Source organism: Gallus gallus, chromosome 28 (assembly GCF_016699485.2).
Source record: "Gallus gallus isolate bGalGal1 chromosome 28, bGalGal1.mat.broiler.GRCg7b, whole genome shotgun sequence".
NCBI lineage: Eukaryota > Metazoa > Chordata > Aves > Galliformes > Phasianidae > Gallus > Gallus gallus.
In genome coordinates, this window is record NC_052559.1 from 3,793,251 (window position 1) to 3,815,090 (window position 21,840).

The following is a 21,840-nucleotide window of genomic DNA, read 5'->3' on the forward strand; positions in this document are numbered from 1 at the left end:
GGCGGTTCCCCCCCCCCCCGCATTGAAGCGGGTTCCCGCAGCGGGGGGGCGGCGGAGCGCAGAGCGGAGGGATTCCCCGCCCCGCCCCCCCTCAGGGATTCCCCGCCCCGCCCCCCCTCAGGGATTCCCCCTCCCTTTCTGCATCCCCCCCCCCACCACCACCACCCCGCAGCGAATTGGCGGGGAGGGGTGAAGGGGGGGGGAAGAATCGTTGCTGCCATGGCAACGAGCGCTGAGCTGCGGGGGCGGGGGAACCCGCGGAGGGGGAAATACGGTCATGTGGCCGCGGGATCCTCGCAGTGCGCGCAGCCGCGCAGGGCTGGCACCGGGCATCCCCCCCCCCCCCCCCGGACCTCCCCCGCACCGGGCATCCCCCTGCAACCCCCACCCCCCCGCACCGGGCATCCCCCCCACGCACGGCGCCCACGCGCTGCGCAACGCTCTGCACCACCTCCCCACCCCCCGCACTGTGCGCGGCCCCCCCCGCCTTCATGAGACCCCCCCTCCCCTGCGCCACGCGCCGCCCCTGCACCACGCACCCCCCCGCGCGCTGCAGCACGGAGCCGGGCGCGCGCCCCTATGCCCCCCCCCGCCCCAACCCCCCGATCCGTGCAACCCCCCCTTGCACACCGCACGTGCACACCCTGTGCTGCTCCACGTGCCGCCGTTGCACACCTCTTGCACGCATCGCCCCCCCCCCGCAATGCACACCCACAGTCCCCGCGTGCAAAGCCGCGCCGCGCACACCCGCCCCGAGGCAGACAAAGGGAGCGGGGCTGCCCCGCACAGCCCGGGGCTCGGCAGCGTTACCGCACCGCCCAACGGAGCTCCGGGGATCCCCCTGCACTCCTGGACCCCCCCGGCACTGGGGATCCCCCCGGTTCCTTGCACCCCCCCCGGCTCTGGGGGCATTCCTTACTTCTGGGGACCCCCCTGCACTGGGATCCCTCTGAGTCGTGGGGACCCCCCTGCATTCCTGGGGACCCCCCCCGGATCTGGGGATCCCCGATTCCTGGCCCCCCCCCCCCCCAGCACTGGGGATGTTCTTTACTGCTGGGGAACCCCTCGGCACCGGGGACCCCCTTTGTTCCCGGCTACCCTCTGAAACTGTGGATCCATCGGTGTTTCTCCCTCCACCCCCCCGGCACTGGGGGTACACCGGGCTTCGGGAGACCCCCTATTTGCTGGCCACCCTTTGGCATTTGGGACCCCTCCCGGCTCCCGGGGACGAGCAGAGGGACCCCCGGGGATGGCTCCGCCCTCAGGGAAGGGGATCGCCGAGGGGTCCCCGCAGCTCCGGCCTGGCGCTGCCCGCAGCGGGGTGGGGTGGAGCCGCGGGGGGGGCGCTCTCCCCGTCCCCATATCGGCGACGCGACGCGGGGACACCGCGGGAGGTTCGTTTCAGCCGCAGACAATAGCGGCGGTGCGCGGGAGCGCGCGGCTGCGCGTGGGAGAGGGATCGCGACGCCGCACCGCACCGCTCCGCACCGCACCGCCCCGCGCTGGGGCCGCCGAGGGGACATAGCGGAGACCCCCCCAGGCCTCCCCCGACCCCCCCGCAACCCGCGCTCCCCGCAGCCCCGGCACGTGCCCGCCCCGGGCCATGGTCACCGCCGGTGGCACACGAGGGGAGTGGAGGTGGGGGTCTGCCCGCAGGTGGGTGCAGCGCGGGGCGGGGGGCGGGGGGGGGTACCACGCTTCGGGGACCCCCTGCGTCGGGGACGCCCCCCGGTTCCTCGGTACCCACTGGCGCTGGGGATCCCTCCCGCGCTCCCGGAGATGTGTGAGCCCTCGGGGACCACTCCGGCACCTTGGGGGGCACAGGGGGCCTTCTGGTTTCTGGGGACCCCCCCCAGCTCCCGGGGCTGCGCAGCACTGGGGACTCCCCCACGTCGCGGGGACTCCCCCGGGGACCCCCCGGCAGAGGGGAACCCCCCGCTGCTGGGAATCCCCCGGCTCCCGGGGACGGGGAGCAGCGGGGGATGCTCCGGGCTGGCACTGATCGGTGGGGAGGGGGCGGCGACGCTGTGGGGGGCAGTTCCGAGGACACTCCGCCGCCAGGCTCTGTGGATTGGGGGGAGCGCAGCACGTTCTGCCCCCCCGCTCTCTCTCACACTGTGCATCCCCGAATTGCGGTGAGGGGGGGTCCGCATTTGGGCAGCCGCAGAGGGGAGGGGTGGGGGGGGGGGGGGCGCGGGAGGCGCGAACAATGAGGATGCGACGGGAGTGACTGTGCCCGGCTAAAAATATCCTCCCCACCACTGCCGCCAGCGCGGCCTCAAGGTCACCACCCGCCTGGTGGGGCCGGGGGGGCGCGGGGGTGTGGGGCGGGGAAGCCCCCGGCCCCCCCTCGTGCAGCCGCTCCCTCCCAGAGGCGCCCGCGGCTCCGGCACGGAGCAGCCCCCGCGCCCCCGCCGCGTCCCCGCGTCCTCGTCCCCATCCTGCGGGGCTGTGGCAGGTGAGCGGGGGGGGCGGGGGGGGTCTCACGCCGCTTTTGCTCACGGAGCTGGGGGGGAACCCCGGGATGGGTTCCCCCAGCCGTGGCCCCGCGCCCGTTGGAGCATCCCCGTGTCCCGGTGGCGGTGGGGATGCGGGGACGGTGCGGTGCCAGGGTGGGTTTGACGCGAAGCCCCCTTCGGGTGTCCGTGCGTGGAGACGTGGGGAAGTCACCGGGATGCGGAGGTGACAGGGAGGGGTGGGGGGAGGGGGGACGCCCCGGGGCTCCCCGCTGTGGGGTCCCGTGCTGTGACGGCGGTGCCGGTTCAGGGGGCGGTGGGGTCGGGCGCGGGGCCGCGGTGTCCCCGCCGTGTCCCGGTGGTGTCCCCGGGGCTGTGCGCCGTGTTTGCCATCTCAAAGTCCGGGGTCAGCGCACGGGGCCCCACTGTGCTCTCTGCGCCGCGCTCTTCACCCATTGAGGCCGCGGGTGGGTGCGCGGCGGGGTCCCCCCCCCGCCCCTCTCTGTCCTTATCCATGACCTTGGGCCCCTGCGCACGGGGTGGGGGGCTCGGGGGTACCTCCTCACAACCGGGCGCCGCCGCTCCGCGAAGGGGCTGGAGGGGTTCGGGGATCCCCCACCCCTCGAGGGCAGCGGGGACGGCCGGGCACCCCCACCTCCCCCCCGGGCAGGGGGTCCGCGCTCGCCCCGTTGGGGGCAGCCATGCGTGGCGGCTTTGTCCTGCGGCTGAGCCGAGCGGCGAGGGGGGGGCGGCGGGCGCAGCCGGCGCGGTGCCTTTGTCTGGGGACGGCAGTGGGTGGCGGCGGAGGGGCGCGGGGACCCCGGGCACCCACCGCGATTGGCACAGGTAGGGCATCCCCGCCGCTGCGGTGACCGTGCTCCGATCCGGGGGGGCTGAGGGGGTTCTGGGGTGGGGGCGGGAGGTGCCACCCCCGTGGGGACCCTGCGGTGGCGACGGCGGGGTGGCAGCGTTGGGTGCCCATCCGCTGTGGGAGGGTTGGGGACGCGGTCTCCGATGGATCGGGGAAGACGGGGGGGACCTCCCCAGCCCTGGGGAAGCCGCAGCTGGTGCTGTCCCTGCTGTCCCCGTGTCCCCGCCGTATCCCAGGCCCCGATCCAGCCCCGGCCCCAGATCTTCTCACTGCGGGAGGGTTTCCCTCTGCCTTCCTCTCAGGGAGACCCCAGGACATCCCCCATTCCAGGGGATTCCCCGCATGGCAGCTCTGCCCGGGGTGGTTGTGAGTGTCCCTGCGTGTCCCCACGGGTGCCAACCGCCCGCCTTTCTCCATGCACCTCCGGACCCACGGATATCCTCACCCCCTTCTGCCATCCCCACGGGTCCCACACGGGGCAGAACCCTCCCAAACCTGGGCTCTGCACTCAGGGGGGTGTCCATGGGGCAGCAGCACTGGCGCTGGGGGGGTCCCACCGTGGCACTGTCCCAGCCTTCCTTGTGCTGATGGCTCCACCGACTCAGAGGTCCCAACCCCACAGCCCTGAACCAATCTCAGCTCCTGTCATGCTGCCCCGTGGCCCTAAACCAGGCTCAGCCCCCCCCCACGCTGTGTGTGGGGCCGGGGGCTCCCGCTGACACCAGCAGATGCTCTCCAGTGTGGGACATATGGCCCCAGCAGGGCGCCCCCAGGACATGATGGCTGCAGGAGTGGGGCTGTGAGGACGGCCCCAGCGCCCCAAATTGCTGCCTCCCCCCACCCCCCCCCCACCCCCCACCCCCATCCCTGTGATTCCCAGGCAGAAATTAGGGAGCGGGTAATAAATAAATCACCACCCGGAGCCGTTCGGCCGCCCGCCTCTATTTTTAGCTGCACCCTCCTCTGCAGTTGCTCGCAGGCAGCAGCTCTGCTCGGGGGCACGGGGGGGAGTGGGGTCCCACTGCCACCCGTGGGGATGCGCCGGGACAGGACAGGACAGACCCCTGTCTGACATGGGGTTGTGCTGCCACCCAGCCGGGGGGCTCCAACCACGTGGGGAGGGGGCTGCAGGAGGTGACAGCCCATCTGTGTCCCAGCCGAGGGCCCCCTCTGGGGTGCGCTCACCCTCTTCTCACTGCCCCCACCGTGAGGATGAGGAGGGGTCCCCACGGCCCCCCTGGGAGGGACGGGGCAGCAGGGCCGGGTGAAGCCATTGTGGCTCAGTGCAGCCTCTGCTGCGGCTCTCAGGCCCAACGTGTGGCCCCTCCCGTCCCAGCACCCCCCCCTCCCCTTCCTGTAGGCTGTGCCCAGGACCCCCCTGCATGCCGGTATCACATAGGGACCCCTCTCCCCATCCTCTCCTGCCCCCCAGGACACCTGATCTGAAGGCTGTGATATCTCTGTGCCCCCGTAGGGTCAGACCCCCTCTTCTTGGCATGCAGCTGAGGTGGGTCCCCATCCCCAGCGCTGCCCCCAGGGTGGGGGGGTGGGAGGGGGTCGCCCCACTGGCACTGCAGCACTGGGGGTCCGCAGCCACAGCGCCTCTGCTGGGACCGGGGACACACAGGGCCACCACTCAAGGACATCCACCACCATCACCTGCAGCCAAACCGGGGGGCCGCGGTGTCCCCATCCCCACCCCCACGCTGCGGCTATGGGACAGGGATACCCATAGCTCAGCACCCACATCCCTGAGCATCCCAATGGGATGCATCTCTATGGGGACAGGGACACAAACAGGGCCATCCCTCTCTGGGCTCTGGCTTTCGGTTTGGCCCCGGCATCTCCCCAACGGACGGATCCCACTGATGTCTGACAGGAAGGATTTAATGAGGCCTCTTTGCGCCGCCGTCAATGTGAGCTGTGAGCGACACAACCGCAGCGTGTGATGGCTCCTGAAATACTGCCCAGGATCCATCCGGGGGGGGCCTTGGGGGGGGGGCACCCTGACCCCCTCTGGGGAGCCCCCAAAACCCCGCAGAGCCCCCCGCTGCCTCCCACCCCCCCCTCCCCCCAACCATCTCCTCCCAACCGAATATTAAAAGGAAATTGGAGCTCATTTCCCGGCCGTAAATTTGGCAGAATGGTGAGAAAATGATCCGGCCCTGGAGGGGAGCCAGGGCCCCGCACAGCAGCTGCACCCCGAGCCCTGAGCCCCGTGGGCAGCCACAACGCAGCGCTGCGGTGTGACCCTATGGAGAGGGGGGCTCCCCACGTCGCTGCAGTGCGGGTGGGGGGCCTGAAATCCGGGCAGCTGCAAACTCCTGCAGGGAAAAGAGGGGTCCCCTTGGGTACCCCCCGAGGTGCCCGTGAGGAGGCCCTGCAGTCGTTGCCCTGGGGGGGGCTGCGGTGCTGGAGGCAGTGGGGATGGGGCTGCCGTGGGTGGGTGTTTGTGCTGCAGGGGCTCTGCGGGGCCCTTCGTGCGGCGCAGGGGGTGTGCCACGGGGATGCCGTTGCTGTGGGGCCGTCGGTACAAATGGTGCTGTTGGTGCAATGGGGACGTTTGTTCGGTGGGGCCATTCGCACAGCGGGGCCGTTCGGGCGGTGGGGCTGTTGGTGCAATGGAAACATTGATGCGGTGGAGCAGCTGATGCGCGTTTGGGGCTGGCTGTGCAGTGGGGCTGTTCGTGCAGTGGCCCTTAGGATGCAGTAGAGACGTTCGTGCCACGGAGCTGTTGGTGCAGTGGGGTTGTTTGAGCAGCGGGGCTGTTTGTGCTGTGGGGACGTTTGTGCAGTGGGGCTGTTTGTGCAATGGGGACGTTTGTGCAATGGGGATGTTTGTGCAGTGGGGCTGCCCGTGCATCGGTGGTGCTGTTGGTGCAACGGAGGTGTTCGTGCAGTGGAGCAGTTGGTGCAGTGGGGATGTTTGAGATGCACAGTGCTCGTGCAATGGGGCTGTCCGTGCAACGGGGCTGTCCGTGCAATGGGGCTGTCCGTGCAATGGGGCTGTCTGAGCAGTGAGGCTGTCCGTGCAATGGGGCTGTTTGCACACAGGGCCATATATACGGTGGGATCGGTGCTGGCTCTGCAGCCAGGCTGGGGAAACCACATTGCTCTGTCCTCCCCCCCGGTGCACGCAGGCAGTGCAGGCCCTGCAGGGAGGGAGTGCGATGTGGGGGCTCTGCCTGCAGCCCCAGCACGGAGCTGAGCCCCCCCTCGCCCCCATGCCCTGCCCCGCTTTCCTCCTCTCCAATTGCTGGGTGATAAAACGACAGCCGGAAAAACAGACATCCGAAAACCAGACAGACATCCAAAAACCACAGCAGCGCTCCCGGATCCCGCCTGGGCCGCAGCTGATGGGGGGATGGGGGGGGGGCACGGGGCTGCACTCACAGCACACGTGGGGCAGAGCTCCAAGGGGGTGTGGAGGCTCCGGGGGTCCCCCACAATACCCCCCCGTGCCCCCACTTAACGCCACCTCTCATCCCTGCCAGGCGTGGAGGGAAGCCCATGGCACCCGGCCCCCCGGACCCCCCCCCTTCCCAGCCCCAGCCCTGCTGCGCAGGCCCATAGCACCCCAAGGTCCCCCCCGGGCAGTGCTGGGGAGCACGAGCAGGTATGGGGTGCAGGGAGGGGGGAGGGGGGGGCAGGTATGGGGTGCAGGAGGGCACGGAGGGGGGGAGGGGGGTGTTTGGGGGTGTGGAGAGGGGCGCGTGGGGGTGACGTGGGGGTGATGGAGGTGGGGTTTGGGGTGCAGGTGAGCCGTGTGAATGGGGGTGCATAGGGGGTGCGTGGCGTTGTTACAAGGGGGGGGGTGCGGGTTGGGCGCAGGTGTGTGATGGAGCGGGGGGGTGATGGGGGGAGATGCACGGGGGCTGTGATGGAGGGGGGGCGCATGGGGTGACGAAGGGGGGCGCATGAGGAAATGGGGGGGGCAGGGGGTGATGGGGGCGCGTGGGGAAATGGGGGAGGCGGGGTCCGGGAATCCGTGGGGTTTGGGGGGAGAAAGGGGGAGAAGGGAGTGTGGGGGTCTCCGGGCTCTCTGGGGGTGGGGGGCGTTGGGGGGGGGGGGGGGGGGGGAGGGAGTTGCGCCTGGGGGCGGAGCCGGCGCCGGAGGGGGCGTGGAGGGGGGCGTGGCCAAGGGGGCGCGTCGCGGGGGCGGTGTCGCTCTCCGCCAATCATCGGCGCCGCTCGGCTCGCCCCGCCCCCTCCAGCGCTCCGCTCCCTCCGCCGCGCGCTCCCGGGGCCGAGTGGGGCTGCGGCTGCGGCGGGTCCGGCACCGCTACTGCGGGTCCGCTCCGCTACTGCGGGTCCGCTCCGCTCCCGGCCCGGCGGCAGGTAGCGGGAGGGAGCGGGACAGCGCCGGGACCGGGAAACCGCTCCGGCGGCCGCGGGCGGCCCCGGGACCGGCGGGTACCGCGGAGCGCGGCACCGGCACCGGACGCGGGACGGCGTGGGGGGCGGGGGGGGGGCCGGGAACAACCGGGGGCCGCGCGGCGGGACGGCGTCGCGGGGAGCGGTGCCACGTGCGGGGCAGGTGGTGACCCTCAGCCGGGTTGGGGGGGGTAACTAACGGGGCCGTTCCCGCAGGTGCCCCCCGCCCCGCCGAGCCATGCGGCATCGCCCGGCCCCCCGCCCGCCGCAGCCATGAGCGGCCCCCGCCGCAACGGGGGGGTCCCGAGCGCCTCGCCCCGCAGCCCCCCCCCGTTAGAGGCCCAGAGCCCAGCGCTGCGGCCCCGCCGCGCCCCCGGCCTCGAGGTGGTGGTGCAGCCCCCGGCCCCCCCAGGGAGGGGCGATGCGGCCGAGGGGCGGGGGGGGCCGCGGCGGAACCAAAACATCGGCTACAAACTGGGCCACCGGCGCGCCCTGTTCGAGAAGCGCAAACGGCTCAGCGACTACGCGCTCATCTTCGGGATGTTCGGCATCGTGGTGATGGTCACCGAGACGGAGCTCTCCTGGGGGGTCTACACCAAGGTGGGGGGGGGGCGGGGAGGGGGGCGGGGGGGTTGGCTGAGCCCTACGGCACTCACGCTGCCCGCTCCCCGTGCAGGAGTCCTCGTACTCGTTTGCACTGAAATGCCTTATCAGCCTCTCCACCGTCATCCTGCTGGGGCTCATAGTCATGTACCACGCCAGGGAGATCCAGGTGAGGGGGGGTCCGGGTGTGAGTGTGTGTATGGGGGGGGGGGGGGGCACACGCAGAGGGGTCCCACTGCCCCCCCACGTCCCACCAATCCCATCCCGCCCTGCAGCTCTTCATGGTGGACAACGGGGCGGACGATTGGCGCATCGCCATGACCTACGAGCGCATCTTCTTCATCGCTCTGGAGCTGCTGGTCTGCGCCATCCACCCCATCCCCGGGCAGTACCTGTTCACCTGGACGGCACGTTTGGCCTTCACCTACGCCGCTTCGGTGGCCGACGCCGACGTGGACATCATCCTGTCCATCCCCATGTTCCTTCGGCTCTACCTGATCGGGCGCGTCATGCTGCTGCACAGCAAGCTCTTCACCGACGCGTCGTCGCGCAGCATCGGCGCCCTCAACAAGATCAACTTCAACACCCGCTTTGTCATGAAGACCCTCATGACCATCTGCCCCGGCACCGTGCTCTTGGTCTTCAGCATCTCCTCCTGGATCATCGCCGCCTGGACCGTCCGCGTCTGCGAGAGGTGGGCGCGGGGTGGGGGGGCTCCTATGGGGATGGGGAGGGGGGGGGGGGGGCACACGGACGGGGCGCAGCTGAGGATGCGCGGTGCCAAACTGTGAGGAGAAGTGGTCTTTGGGACCCACGGGTCTCCCCTTGCCGGGGGTCGGAGGGATGGAGCTTTGCAGTGGGGAGGGGGCCGTCCCCATAGGGTGCTGCGGGACCCATCTGTGCGCCTGGAGTTGGGGAGCTGTAGGTGTCCCGAGGTGGGGATGTGGCACGCGCTCCCCGGCTGCGCCCCCAACCCCACCCCCCCCCACCCCCCCCGTGCTCGCCCCCCTCCCCAGCCGCCGCTCGCCCCGGGAGCGCGCATTAACTGCTCTTGTTTTCCCTCTCTGACCGCTCTGCTGCTCGCAGGGACAAACTGTGAGTCACCCCAGGAACGACAGCCGCGTCCTGCACGGGACGGCCCCCCCCTTCCTCCCCACCCCGGGCTTGTGCTACCCAGAATTTAGGATTAGCTGCAGCTGGCGGGTTGTGGGGGCTGCGGGAGGCCAGAGCACAGATCCCACAGAGCTGGAAAGGGTTCGGAGCCCTTTTCCACTTGGAACCTCAGCAGCTGCTCTCTGCCCTCTCCGTGCCCCCCCCCCCCCGCCCCCTCACCGCGGTGCCCAGGGCTGGTTGGGAGTCACGCTCTGCCCCACTGCAGGGCTGTGTGTGCAGAGCTTCTGGTTTTGTTCCCAGAGTGATGAAGGGAGCAGAGCCAAAGCAGCTGGGAAGGGGACACCGGGTCCCTTCCATCTCCAGTGCAGAGCTGGAGCAACTCCAGGGGGGTTCTGCTCTTTGGTGCACGCAGTAAAGGCATCGGAGGAGCCCCGGGGATGCTCCTGAGGTGCAGCACAGGAGGGAAGAAGGGGAAGGAGAGCAGTGAGGGGAAGTGGGGAGCACTGCAGCACCCGGGGCATCACCGCGGGGCACAGCCCTGAGGCTGGTGGCACTTTGGGGACTGATCTCTCCACGCACCTCGATCCCATCTGCCCCTGGGTACGGCACCCCATGGTGTCACCCCATAGCGTCACCTCGTGGCGTCACCCCACCGCATCCCTCGGTGCCGGCTGAGGTTCCAAGCCCAAACTTTGCAGGCTGCACCCGGGGTGGGGGGCGGCTGAAGGGACGCAGCAATCCTAAATTCCTCGCCGCACGCTTGAGCCCACCCCGGCTTGCTGCTGGCAGCCCTTCCCTTCCCCGCCTCTGTCACCCCGCTGCTCCCCGCATGTCCCCGCTGCCCAGCTTGGCCCCACAGCACCGCGTTGGTGTGCGGCCCCAGGGCTGAGCCGGATCCCCGGGGCCTTTCGGGGACCCCCCCAACCCCCCCGGGAGAGCCACCGAACGCCGTGTGGCACAGCCCAACGCGTGGCACCGCGCTGACGGCTGCGCTCGGCCCCGCGCAGGTACCACGACAAGCAGGAGGTGACCAGCAACTTCCTGGGGGCCATGTGGCTCATCTCCATCACCTTCCTCTCCATCGGCTACGGGGACATGGTGCCGCACACCTACTGCGGGAAGGGGGTCTGTCTGCTCACCGGCATCATGGTGAGCGCGGGGCCGGGGGGCGGTGGGCTGTGCCGGTGCCGGTGCCGCTCCCTCACCACGCTGTGCCGCAGGGCGCCGGCTGCACGGCTCTGGTCGTCGCCGTGGTTGCCAGAAAGCTAGAGCTCACCAAAGCAGAGAAACACGTGCACAACTTCATGATGGATACGCAGCTAACCAAGCGGGTAAGGACCCCCCCACGGCCCCGTCCCCATGCGCTCCCTCCATCCGCACCCCCCCCACCCGCGGCCTCTTGTTCCCTCCAGGTGAAAAACGCTGCTGCCAACGTACTCAGGGAAACGTGGCTCATCTACAAACACACCAAGCTGGTGAAGAAGATCGACCATGCCAAAGTTCGGAAACACCAGCGTAAGTTCCTCCAAGCCATCCATCAGTAAGTGCCAAACCTTTACCTGCTTCCTACGCGGCGCCCCGCTCGGCTGTGCCACCGCTGTGCCACCACCAGCCTGGTGGCCGGAGTGTCCCCCGCCTCTGGGCCCTGTCTGTGCCAACCCTGCCCCACGTGCTCCTGTCCCCTGGGCTGGATCCGGCCTTCCCCCATGCCCTGTCCCACGGGGAGGGCGCATTCCCAGGGGGTGGCACTGGGGATGGTGTGGGGTGCCCTGTGGGCACACCCTCTGACCGGCTTCACGCGGTGCCTCCTGCTTTGGGGGGATGGGGGGTGGGGGGATGGGGGGGCAGGGGTGCTGCTGTGGTCCCCGTGCGCTCTCGGTGTTGGTATTAAACCCGCTGTTGTGTTCTGTCTCTGTTCTGCCCCCTCCCTGCAGAGCTCAGAAGTAAGTGTGCCTGTCTCCCTCGTACCCATCCGTGTGCATGGTGCCGTGCCGCAAAACGGGGAGGGGGGGGTGGGGTGACAGCGTGGGGACATCCCTGGGAGTCTTAGGGGTATCTGGGAACCTCAGCGTCCCGCGGAATCTCGGAGCCCCCCGTGCACGGGGTGGGGGCTCCGTTGGCTGCATGCTGAGGGCCGGGGGGGGGACCCCACGGGGCAACTCTGACCCCCACTCCCCCTTCTCCCGCAGGCTGAGGAGCGTGAAGATGGAGCAACGCAAGCTGAATGACCAGGCCAACACGCTGGTGGACCTGGCCAAGGTGAGCGCTGCCGGGGAGGGGGGCTCAGCCCAGGCTGCACACATGGCGCGGGGCCGCCTGGGTGACCACCACTTATCTGACCCCCCCCCCCCCCCCCCATCCCGGGCCGTCCACCTCCAGACCCAGAACATCATGTACGACATGGTCTCGGAGCTGCAGGAGCGCAACGAGGACCTGGAGAAGCGCATCAGCGCGCTGGAGGGGAAGCTGGAGGCGCTGGGGCTGAGCCTGCTGGCGCTGCCGGCGCTCGTCAGCCAAGCCATCGGGCAGCAGCAGCGCGAGCTGTTGGGGAGCTGGGCCCCCCGCCTCTGCCCCGCCACCGCCCCCTGCACCCCCGCCCGCCGCCGCCGGTCCCCCTCCACCGCCCCCCACAGCTCCTCGGACAGTGGGTGACCGTGGGGGGGGGGGGGAGGGGGGTATGGGGGGGCGTGGGAGGGGGTGGGCCGGGGTCCCTTATGTCTGGCCATCGTGTGGCTGATTTCAGTAGCTTTGTTCTGTAAAGCCCTCTATAAACTTCCTGCGTTCACTGTGCTGGCGTGAGGCTGGAGCCCCCCCCCGACTCCCCCCGTTCCCATTCGGGTGGTTCCGTGTCCCCCGCCCCAGGAGAGATTTTGGGGGGGGAACATCAGAGCAGCCCTGGGGGGGCGGGGGGGTCCTGGTAAAGGGGAGAAAGGGGCGGTGGGACAGAGCGGGAGTCCTGAGGTTTGGGGGGGGTCTGGGGGCAGCGGCCCAAATGTGAGGTGGGTGGGGGTCCAGGATGGGGTCAGGGTGGTGGGGAGCAGGAGGGCCGGGGGCTGTGTGGGGTGGGGGCAGCCTCCCCGTGGCAAGAGCAGGGCCGAGCCCTGGGGCTGAGGTCTGGGGGTCCCGGCTCGGCCACGCCGCGGCCTTGGCGAAGTCACGTCACCACTCTGTGCCTCAGTTTCCCCCATCTGTAAAATGGGGGCGTGGGGGGGGGGGGTGGGGGTGGGTAGGGGCAACGATACCGACCATTGTCAAGTGCTGTGAGATTCCTGGATGCAATACTCAAGCAGCCCCTGCACGGTGCGGGGGCAAAGCTGCTCCATGGGGCCCTGTGCTGGGACCCCCGGGGGTCGCGCCCCCCCTTGAGCCGGACCCTCGGTATGGGGAGGGCCGGGGGGGGGCGGGGGGGGCGCTGAGGCACACATTAAAGGAGGCTGAACTGGACATGTCACTCTGTGCTCGTGGCAGTGGGATTGGTGCCGGGGTGGGGGGAGGGTAGGATGGGATGGAATGGGGCCTTTAAGAGGTCGGGGGGGCTCTTTGCAGGTCCCAGGTGCTGAGGTGTGTGGCTCCCCATCACTTGGCACAGCTGAATGCAGTGAGCTGGGTGGGGTGGGTGGGGGCTGCTTCTGCCCACAGCCCACACCCCGCAGCCCTCACTGCACACCCCACGCCTGCTGGAGGGCAGCACACAGCTGTTAATGTTTAACCCGCGGTGCCAATCGGAGGCAGGTAGCGGCAGCGCTCCTGGGGGGCCACGTCCTGCCATGCAGCAGGCAGGTAACGCTGGGGGCAGCGGGAGGCAGGGCTGGGTGGGGGTCCTGAGTGTTAGCGGGACAGGGATGGAGCTGCAGCAGCTGGGCTGTGTGCATCCTGCAGGGGAAACTGAGGCACGAGGGCTGGGAGTGGGATCCCCGCTGGGGGCTCACCGCGGTGCCCCCCTCCAGCAGCACGGCCACCGCCGGGGGGTCCCATCGCCATAGCCCCCCCTGGGAGATGATGACTGAGCCCACCCACCCCAGCAATGAGAAGGGACCGCAGGACGATGCTGCAGGGCACGATGCGTTCAGGCAGCGCTTTGCCCACATGAAGTCGTGGCCGGGACTGCTGCGGGTGCTGGGGGGGCTGCAGCTGCTGTGCGGGGGGATGGCCTTCATCTGCGTGTGTGCTGACATCCCGCGGGGTCGCAGCGCTCACAGCAGCGAGCTGCTCCTCGGGGGGGGTCTGGGGGTCCCGCTGACCCCCTTTGTGCTGGCGGTGCTCAGCCTGGCCTGGCTGCTCACCGCCCTCCTGCTGGGGCTGGGGGTCACCGCCCGCTATCGCCGCATCCTCCTGGGGGTCACCTGGTGGCCCCCCACTGAAGCGGGGCTCCACGTGCTGCTCTTTGTGCTCTGCCTGGCGGCGGTGGGGGCCCACATTCACACCGTCACTCTGGGGGGGCTCTGCTCCTCCCCGCTGCCCGGCAGCCCCCTCCTCACCGAGCTCTGCCGCGTGGAGGGGGGTCAGGCGGCCGCGCTCCTCTTCCTCTTCCTCACGGCGCTGCTCTACTTGGCCGGCAGCGCCGTGGCTCTCAAGGTGTGGCACGAGGTGGCCCGGTGGCACCGGGGGGCTGCAGCCATTCCCTGTAGCCCTGGGGACGGCCCGCAGCCCGCGGGGGCCTCGTGTCCCCCAGTTTGTGTCCCGAAGCCTCTGCTGGTCCAAGCCAAGCGCGTCGTCTTCGAGGATGAGGTGGGGATGGCGGGGAGACCCCCACAGAGGGCCAGGCTCACCACCACCGAAGAGGGCGAGCGGTGGGGGGGTTCAGGCTCGGTGCCACAGCCACGCAGCATCCCTGATTACGTGGTGTAAGTGGCCATCTCCGGGGGGGGAGGGGGGGGGGGATCCCTGGGGGTCCCGTGGGCTGAGCACGGCGCTCCCGCAGGCGGTACCCGGCGATCCGGAGCGCACAGCAGCGGCAGCGGTACGGCGCGGTGTTCGCCGATCAGCACGCCGAGTACCGGCAGCTGCGGGGCCAACTGAGGGCAGAGCAGCGCGGGGACGCTGTGCGCCCCCTGCACCGCCGCGTGGGCACGGTGGGTGTGCGATGAGGTGGGGGCGCACGGGACGGGGGGGGACGGCAGGCTGAGCCTTCGTGCCCCGCAGGATGAGAAAGGAGGGGGGGGGCACGGCTGCCCTGAGCTCCTGGGGAAGATGAGGGTGAGGGGGGGGGGGGTCTGGGTTGGATGTTGCATTTGGACCCGCACGCCTGGGGCCCCCCCTGGTGCTGCATGGCCGTGGGAGTGTGGTACTGTGCGTGTGGGGGGGGGAAGGGGGGGGTCTCGGGGCTCAGCGCGTCCCATTGGCAGGATTTGGCCTTCGTGGCAAAGTGGCAGCGCTGCCTCTACCTGAAGGAGAAGCTGACACACATTAAGGCACAGATCCATGAGTACGACCGCAGCAGTGACCGCAGCGCCGTCCGCTTCTGAGCGGGGGGGGGGGCGATGGATGGGGACCCCCCCCGAAGCCCGAGAGACACCGTGGGGCTCAGCGCTGGGGGTGATGGCACTACGGGCACCCACTGCCCGCCTGCTGCATTGCGACCACCCGGGCAAAGGGAGCAAATGTGGGGCTTCTGGGGGTCTCTGGCGGCTCTGCACCCCCCGGGACTCAAATCCGGAGGGATCGGAGCAGTTTATAATAAAATCCGATGATGTTTCCGGGGGGGATTCGATGCATCCCGGGGTACCCGCAGCGGGTGGGGGGCACCCAGCGCCCCGGGGACGCTCCTGTCCGCCGATGTCACCCGGGGGGGGGGGCTGTGCCGCGCCGAGCCCCGGCCCCCAAAACGAACTGCCCCGACCCCCCGCGCACAACGCGGACCGCCGCCCGCAGCCTCCGCTCCCCCTCCCCGCGGTGGGGGCGGACGGTGGCGGCGGGGCCGCCCTCGGGGCTCCCCCCGGAGGCGGAAACCGGGGCCGGTCCCGTCCCGCAGCGCTCCCGGCTGCCATTTTAAGGTGAACAAAGCGGCGGAGGTGCGTGCAGGTGACGGGCTGAGCGGCGGTACGGGGCTCCGGAACCGATACCGGAATCGGGGGAGGGGAGGAGCGCGAGTCCCGGTAGCGGCGGGGGTGGTACTCGGGGGGTCCTTCCGAGGGGCTCCGTCCGTCCGTCCCCGCCGGTACCGGAGCGCTGCGCGGAGCGGGTTGGGGGGGCGGCACCAGGAGGGGCTCTCGGGTGGGGGGACACGCAGAGACCCCCCCCCCCCCCTTACCCTCTCCGGGCCCCGTGTTCCTACGGGCGCGTCGGTGCGGAGGTCGGGACGGGGCTGCGCCCCCGCCGTGCCCGGTGCTGTGTGTGTGGGGGGGTGGACCCTCAGCACAGCTGTGGGGGCTTTGGGGATGGGGGGAGAGCGGTGAGCAACAGCTCTTTTGGCCGCGGGGAGGTGCGGTCCCACCTGGGGACGGGAACCGCCGCCGTTTGGGGCACCGCGCGCCCCCCGTCCCCCCCCCCCGTCCCTCCCGCCCGCCATCCGCTCGGGTTACCCCGCGGGGTTCGGGTTTCCCACGCTGCACCTGCCGGGGGGGGGGGCGGTCAGTGCGTGGGGTTGTGCCGTGTTTGTGGGATTGTGGCTTTGTGAACCGGGGTGGAGGGAAGCTTTGGGTTGCAGAGCCGTGGCGTCGCCCCCCGCTGCCCCCCCCCCCCCCCCATGGCGTTGCCCCCCCCTCCTCTCCCCTTCTCCCTGCGTTGTTGTCGCGCTGTCGCTGCAAACACCTGCAGCTGAGCTTCGGAAGCGAACTCACAGCAAAGCAAAACTAAAGGGCGCTCCGGAGTGCAGGAGAGGGGGGGGGGGGGATCGCTTTAGGGGGGGGTCCGGGGTAGGGGAAGCCCCGCTCCGCGCAGTGCCGGCAGTGAACCCCACAGCTCGGCACAGCCCCGCGGCGCTGCTGTGATTCTCGTTAATCCCAACGGCTCTGCTGGCGGAGGGGCCCTCGGGGTCAGCGCTGCCGTCGGGTAAACGCTTTTGTGGTGTTAATGAGACGACCCCGTCCGGCGGGCAGCGCTGAGCGCCGCTCTGACTCACACAGCTCTCCCCGCCCCAAAGTGTGCCTCAGTTTCCCCACGAGCGGCGGTGACGCGTCGGGCGCGCGGACCAAAGTCCCCTCTGAGAGCGACGGGGACGGGGAGAGCCGGCGGTGCCACCGCTCCGTCCTTCTCCCCGCAGGGCCACCATGTTCAGCAAGAAGTCCTACGACGGCCCCCCCGCGGGGTACGGCCCCCCCACGGGGTACGGCGCCCCCACGGCTGATTACGGCTACGGGTCTCCGCCGCCGGGCTCCTACTACGTGGACGACGCTCCGCAGCTCTTCTACAAGTGGACGTCGCCGCCCGGCGCGGTGCGGGGGCTGCAGGCGGGGGTCCTCGTGCTGTGCATCGCCATCTTCGCCTGCGTCGCTTCCACGCTCGCCTGGGATTACGGCTACGGCCTGGGGGGGGCGTACGGCACCGGGCTGGGGGGGTTCTACGGCTCCAACTACTACGGCAGCGGGCTGAGCTACAGCTACGGCTACGGGGGCTACTACGGAGGGGTGAACCAGCGCACGGCCAACGGCTTCATGATCGCCATGGCCGTGCTGTGCTTCCTGGCCCAGCTGGGGCTGCTGGTGGCGGCGCTCAGCAAATCCGGGGCCACGCGCTCGCGGCGCTTCTACCTGGCCGTGCTGGTGCTGAGCGCCGTGCTGGCCTTCGTCATGCTCATCGCCTCCATCGTCTACATCATGGGCGTCAACCCGCAGGCGCAGATGTCCAGCGGTTACTACTACAGCCCCTTGTTGGCCATGTGCAGCCAGGCCTACGGCAGCACCTACCTCAACCAGTACATCTACCACTACTGCACCGTGGACCCCCAGGAGGTGAGCGTGAACCCCCCCCGCCCCGGTGATGGACGGACCCCCGGTCCCCCCGTGATTGGAGGCAGAGGGAGGTCGCAAGGGGAGCGCTTCGGGGTGCGCCTGGCCTGCCCTTGGGCTGCTGTGGGATGCGGTGTCCCCATCCTTAATGCCTTCGGGATGGTGTCCCCATCTTTAGTGCTGCTGCATTGGGTGGAGGGGAGGGGGACGGCGCCGTGTGGCCATCAGAGCGGAGGAGTTTCGGGGAGGAGACGGGCTGCGCCCCAACACAAAGCTGCTCCTGGGTACTTTGGTCTCCCAGCTCGTAAAAGCATTTGAGCAAGCTGTCAGGGAGGGGGAGTGGGGCTGTGCTGTGCTGGTGGGGTCAGTGGGGCAGAAGGCAGCGGGTTCTGCACGGCCCCGGTTTCGGCTGGGGCCGCTGTGGGGTTTCTGCGCAGTGCTGGGGTGGGACCGGTGCTGCTGGTTCATAGCAGCTGGGCTGGCCGTGCTGCATTCCTGCACCCTGAGCGCAGCGCTGCACCGTGGAGGATGGGGGGGGGGGGGGGACGACAACGTCGGGTTGTGCTGTGCTCAGTGCCCATAGAGCTCCGCACTCAGCCCCATTGGCTGCACAGAGGTGCAGTGTTGGGGTGTCCCCTCCACCTGCGCCCATCCTGTCCCCGTGAGAAAACCCAACCCGCTGCCTTACAAATCCCAGGGTGGCTCTGTGTTGCAGTCCCACTGCCCGTCCGACGAGGGGGTGGGGGGGGAGCTGCCCCGTTCAGCCCCACACGGGGGTTGGGTGAGTGCAGACCCCCTCAGCCGCCCCCTCCCTCCCCTGCAGGCTGTGGCTGCTGTCTGTGGGTTCCTCATCGTCATCCTGCTCTGCCTCATCTGCTTCTTCGCCCAGAAGACGCGCAGTAAGATCTGGCGCTACGGCAAAGCCAACATCTACTGGGACCGCGCGCCCGTGGTGCAGGAGGGGCCTGACGTGGAGGAGTGGGTGAGTGCAGGGGGGGTGGCAATGGGAACGTCCTCCTCCTACCCTGAGCAGGTTGGGAGGTGGGGACGTGGCCGTAACCCCCCGGCTGTGCCCCATTGCCAGGAGCTCCTCCTGCCACAAACAGCGGTGTTTGCGCTCTGCAGCGCTGCACCAGGAGCTGCTGCTGCTGTTATCGCCCGCAGCCGTGGGGCTGAGCTCCCTCCCCACCACCCCTTTTTTTTTCCTCTGGGCCTTAAAGGCAAACAGGGCTGGATCAGATGGGCCGGGGGCCAGCAGTGCCGAGCCCGTCCTTCTGTCCGCCCCACACCGGCTGCAGGCACCGCTCGGTTTCGGTCTCGTCAATGATTAACTCTGTGCCGTGGGACGTGCTGTGCCGTGTCTCGGTCCCACCTGCCTGTTCCCAGCCCCATAGGGATGGCTGCAACGTGCCGGGGGTCTGCGGGTTGTGCGCCCCTCCATGTGTGTGCGCCCGGTGTTTGCCTTTCGTTTTGCACAAACACCTTTGTTCGGGTTTATTTATTTTCATTCCGCGTCCCTCCCCGGCCCGGCATTTCCTGCTCCGTGGGGGGGTTGGGGCACAGACCCCACACCCAGGGCTGTCCACGGCGGTGTTCCCATCTCCACCAGTGCCCCGTGGCAGCAATGTGGGGTGCTGCTGCCGTGCACGCAGGCAGGGAGCGATCCCCCCCACCCCGGGGATGTCCCGTTCCGTGCGTGTGGTTGGGGTGAAGCGGTGACCTTTGTGCGGGCGTGAGCCGTAGTCTCAGTGTTGTGGCATAAGGACCCGGCTGTCCCTGCACCGGTGGAGGTCCCACTTGGGGAGATCACTTAATGATGTCTTCATCCAGGATGGGAAGCGGCAGAGGAAGGGGCTCTGCCGGCCGGAGCTGGAGCTGACGTCCCCGAAGCCACCGTCCGGCCCCCGGCTGGGCCAACATCCGGCACAAACAGCCACAAAGGGCAGGAAGGAAGGAGGGGGGGCGGGAGGGGATATCCTTCCCAGGAGCCCCAAACCGGAGGCTGACACCTGGGGCTGCAGGGAGGGCTGTGGGGTCCTCCTGAGCTCCGTGCCGGGACCCCCGCGGTGCTCTGCGCGGTGCCACCCGCTGTGGCGCGGGGGTCCCTGTGGGTCTGGGGTCCCACCTCCGCAGGCAGCGGGGATTTCTCCATCCCTATGAGGACGGTGCCCCCACCCCCCGGTGCCCGTATCCCCCACTGAGCTCCCGTTCCTTCTGCAGGTGAAGAACGTGGCGGATGGGGCTAGCGTGCAGGACGAGACGGCCACGCTCGCCTACTCGGAGAAGCCCACCAGCCCTGTCGCCGCCCCCCCCTACAGCTACGTGCCCCCCCCCAGCGCTGGGTACTACCCCTCGGGCACCTACAGCAGCCGGGGGTGAGTGGGGGGGGGGGGGGTCCTGTGGTCAGGGGGTGCCCGTCCCTACGTGGCCGTGCTGACGTCCCCGTGTCCCCGCAGCGACCAGCCGGACCGGGCCCTCAGTGCCAGCCCTGTGCATGGGGAGGAGGAGGAGGAGAAGGGGAAGGATCAGCCCAGCAGACCGCCCGCCCGCCGGGGCCGCCGCCGCCGCCGTAACCCCGAGTTGGATGAGTCCCAGTATGAGACCGACTACACCACGGCCGTGGAGTCCAGTGATGAGCGGGACCAGGAGCAGTGGGCCAGGTGAGGGGGGGGTCCTGTGGGTGCCCCCCCACCTGCAGCCGTCCCCACAGAGCTCGCCCTGTGCTGCTCGCAGCCAATGCCCCCAGTGAGGGGGGAGCACCCCGCCCACCCCCACCCCTGGGGGGCTCACTCTGTGCTGTCCCACGGTCTGTACCCCCCGTGAGGAGGGTCCTATGGGATCCCCCCCCCCCCCATGGGTCCCCCCAGCAGGGCTCAACCCCTGCTGTACTGCAGCCTGTACCCCCTATGAGGGGGTACCCAGGGGGTGCCCATGCCCCCTCGTACCAAGGGGTACCCAGGTGGTACCCATACACCCCCCCTGGGGTCACCCCATGCTTAAGGGGGTCCTATGGGAGTCCCCCCCCTACAGGGCTCAGCTGCCCCTGCCCACAACCTGTACCCCCCATGAGGAGGTTCCTATGGGATCCCTCCTCCCACAGCCCCCCCCCCAGGGCTCACCTCCCCCTGCCCGCAGTCTGTACCCCCCCATCACGTCGGACGGCGCCCGCCAGCGCTACAAGCAGGAGTTCGACACCGACCTGAAGCGCTACAAGCAGCTCTGTGCTGAGATGGACAGCATCAACGACCGCCTCAATCAGCTCAGCCGACGGCTCGACAGCATCACGGAGGACAGCCCTCAATACCAGGTGTGCCCCGGGGGGGGGTCCCGGGAGGGCTGTGGGGCTGCTGCAGGCCAATGGGGCTCTACAGCTTCGGGGATGCTGTGGGGCACTGGGGATGCTGCATGGGTTTGGGGCTGCTGCAAGGCAGTAGGGCTGCTGTGGGGGTCTGGGGCTGCTGTGGGGGTCTGGGGCTGCTGTAGGGCATTTAGGGCTCTGCAGCTTTGGGGCTGATTGTGATAGCTTTGAGTTTGCTGCAGTGCATTGGGGATGCTGCAGGGCACCAGGGCTCTGTAGCTATGGGGATGATGGGGGGGGCTTTGGGGCTGCTGCTTGGGTTTGGGGTTGCTGTGGGGCACTGGGCACAGCTGGTCCCTGCAGGACCCTCCTCTCAGGGATGGTTGTAACCCCCTCCCTCCCCCCCCCCCACCCCCCGTGCCCATTCCCTTTGTAGGATGTGGCAGAGGAGTACAATCAGCTCAAAGACCTGAAGCGGGTGAGTGCAGTGGGGTCGGTTCACTGGGGGGGGCCACGCAGCCCCTATAGCAAAGCACGGGGCTGATGCCCCCAGCAAAGCATGGGGCTGACCCCCACCTCCCTGCCCACCGCCCCCCCTCCCCTTTCCCCCCCTGCAGAGCCCAGACTACCAAAGCAAGAAGCAGGAGAGCAAAGTGCTGCGCAACAAGCTCTTCCACATCAAGCGCATGGTGAGCGCCTACGACAAGGTGCGGGGGTAACCAGCACCAGCAGGAGGGGGGGGCACCCCCACCCCCCCACCCAAAGACTGTTGTGCATTTTGTACCTTCTTCTTAAAAGAAAAAACACAACCAAACACATCCACCCCCCCCCCAAAGGGGTCACCCCCCCCAACCCCCCCTTAACCCCTCCCACTCCATCCACTGTGAATGCACCCACTGAGTGCTGGGGGCTGTCCCGTCCCCCCCTGTGCTGTTATTATGGCAGTGGGGGGGGGGGGGGAGCTGTGTAAGGCCCATACCTCTGAGAAGGGCTGGGGTCTGCAACAGCATCACAGCCCCCCTGGCACTGTGGGTACCAGAATGGTACCCTGAGCACACAGCCCAAGGTGGGGGGGGAGCATCCCTTGGGATGGGGGGGGGGGGCAGTGCCTTTGGGGGAGAGGGGGGGTCAGGGCTTTTTGGGAAGGCATTTTGTAAGGCTGAAGCTGTGTAATATTTTTTTCTAAGTAATAATAAATGAAGTGTATCTATTGATTTTCAAGCCAGGCTGCAGCGAGGT

At 69.4% G+C, this 21,840-nt stretch overlaps 3 protein-coding genes across 14 annotated transcripts; all 3 read left to right on the plus strand.

Annotated features, from left to right (window-relative positions):
* Positions 1 to 1,389: 1,389 nt before the first annotated feature.
* Positions 1,390 to 12,207, plus strand: KCNN1 (potassium calcium-activated channel subfamily N member 1). 9 transcript variants are annotated; one of them, XM_040653750.2, is made up of 12 exons: positions 1,390 to 1,656; positions 6,822 to 6,943; positions 7,918 to 8,301; positions 8,378 to 8,473; positions 8,580 to 8,998; positions 9,391 to 9,399; positions 10,425 to 10,566; positions 10,638 to 10,748; positions 10,830 to 10,957; positions 11,352 to 11,360; positions 11,607 to 11,676; positions 11,797 to 12,207. In XM_040653750.2, the coding sequence occupies exons 3-12, from the start codon at positions 7,975 to 7,977 to the stop codon at positions 12,067 to 12,069; spliced, it is 1,584 nt and encodes a 527-aa protein (XP_040509684.1). In that variant the 5' UTR covers positions 1,390 to 1,656; positions 6,822 to 6,943; positions 7,918 to 7,974; the 3' UTR covers positions 12,070 to 12,207. The 9 variants fall into 9 exon arrangements, 8 of the variants coding, with proteins under 8 accessions (XP_040509684.1, XP_015155575.3, XP_015155576.3 ...); XM_015300089.4 differs by lacking the exon at positions 1,390 to 1,656 and adding an exon at positions 2,882 to 3,302; XR_003072081.3 differs by lacking the exons at positions 1,390 to 1,656; positions 11,352 to 11,360 and adding an exon at positions 2,882 to 3,302 and having other exon boundaries at positions 10,830 to 10,932; positions 11,797 to 11,864.
* A 934-nt stretch (positions 12,208 to 13,141) lies between these two features.
* OCEL1 (occludin/ELL domain containing 1) lies at positions 13,142 to 15,111 on the plus strand. The gene is made up of 4 exons (XM_046904673.1): positions 13,142 to 13,197; positions 13,365 to 14,261; positions 14,339 to 14,489; positions 14,763 to 15,111. Exons 2-4 carry the CDS (start codon positions 13,414 to 13,416, stop codon positions 14,880 to 14,882), a joined length of 1,119 nt encoding a protein of 372 aa, XP_046760629.1. The 5' UTR covers positions 13,142 to 13,197; positions 13,365 to 13,413; the 3' UTR covers positions 14,883 to 15,111.
* Positions 15,112 to 15,177: 66 nt separating this feature from the next.
* OCLN (occludin) lies at positions 15,178 to 21,822 on the plus strand. 4 transcript variants are annotated; one of them, XM_025144247.2, is made up of 8 exons: positions 15,178 to 15,410; positions 16,619 to 17,306; positions 18,127 to 18,285; positions 19,524 to 19,678; positions 19,760 to 19,963; positions 20,439 to 20,610; positions 21,038 to 21,079; positions 21,219 to 21,822. In XM_025144247.2, the coding sequence occupies exons 1-8, from the start codon at positions 15,193 to 15,195 to the stop codon at positions 21,318 to 21,320; spliced, it is 1,740 nt and encodes a 579-aa protein (XP_025000015.2). In that variant the 5' UTR covers positions 15,178 to 15,192; the 3' UTR covers positions 21,321 to 21,822.
* Positions 21,823 to 21,840: the final 18 nt, after the last annotated feature.

What these genes read in the sequence shown, in the direction of transcription:
- KCNN1 (XM_015300089.4), top strand. Translation starts at nt 3,158, where the DNA reads ATGCGTGGCGGCTTTGTCCTGCGGCTGAGCCGAGCGGCGAGGGGGGGG. An exon ending in ATACGCAGCTAACCAAGCGG is followed by an intron (nt 10,749 to 10,829) that starts GTAAGGACCCCC and finishes TGTTCCCTCCAG; the next exon opens with GTGAAAAACGCTGCTGCCAA. An exon ending in CGCTGGTGGACCTGGCCAAG is followed by an intron (nt 11,677 to 11,796) that starts GTGAGCGCTGCC and finishes GTCCACCTCCAG; the next exon opens with ACCCAGAACATCATGTACGA.
- OCEL1 (XM_046904673.1), top strand. Translation starts at nt 13,414, where the DNA reads ATGATGACTGAGCCCACCCACCCCAGCAATGAGAAGGGACCGCAGGAC. An exon ending in AGCATCCCTGATTACGTGGT is followed by an intron (nt 14,262 to 14,338) that starts GTAAGTGGCCAT and finishes GCGCTCCCGCAG; the next exon opens with GCGGTACCCGGCGATCCGGA. An exon ending in TGCACCGCCGCGTGGGCACG is followed by an intron (nt 14,490 to 14,762) that starts GTGGGTGTGCGA and finishes TCCCATTGGCAG; the next exon opens with GATTTGGCCTTCGTGGCAAA.
- OCLN (XM_025144247.2), top strand. Translation starts at nt 15,193, where the DNA reads ATGTCACCCGGGGGGGGGGGCTGTGCCGCGCCGAGCCCCGGCCCCCAA. An exon ending in CTCCCGGCTGCCATTTTAAG is followed by an intron (nt 15,411 to 16,618) that starts GTGAACAAAGCG and finishes TTCTCCCCGCAG; the next exon opens with GGCCACCATGTTCAGCAAGA. An exon ending in GGCACCTACAGCAGCCGGGG is followed by an intron (nt 19,679 to 19,759) that starts GTGAGTGGGGGG and finishes GTGTCCCCGCAG; the next exon opens with CGACCAGCCGGACCGGGCCC.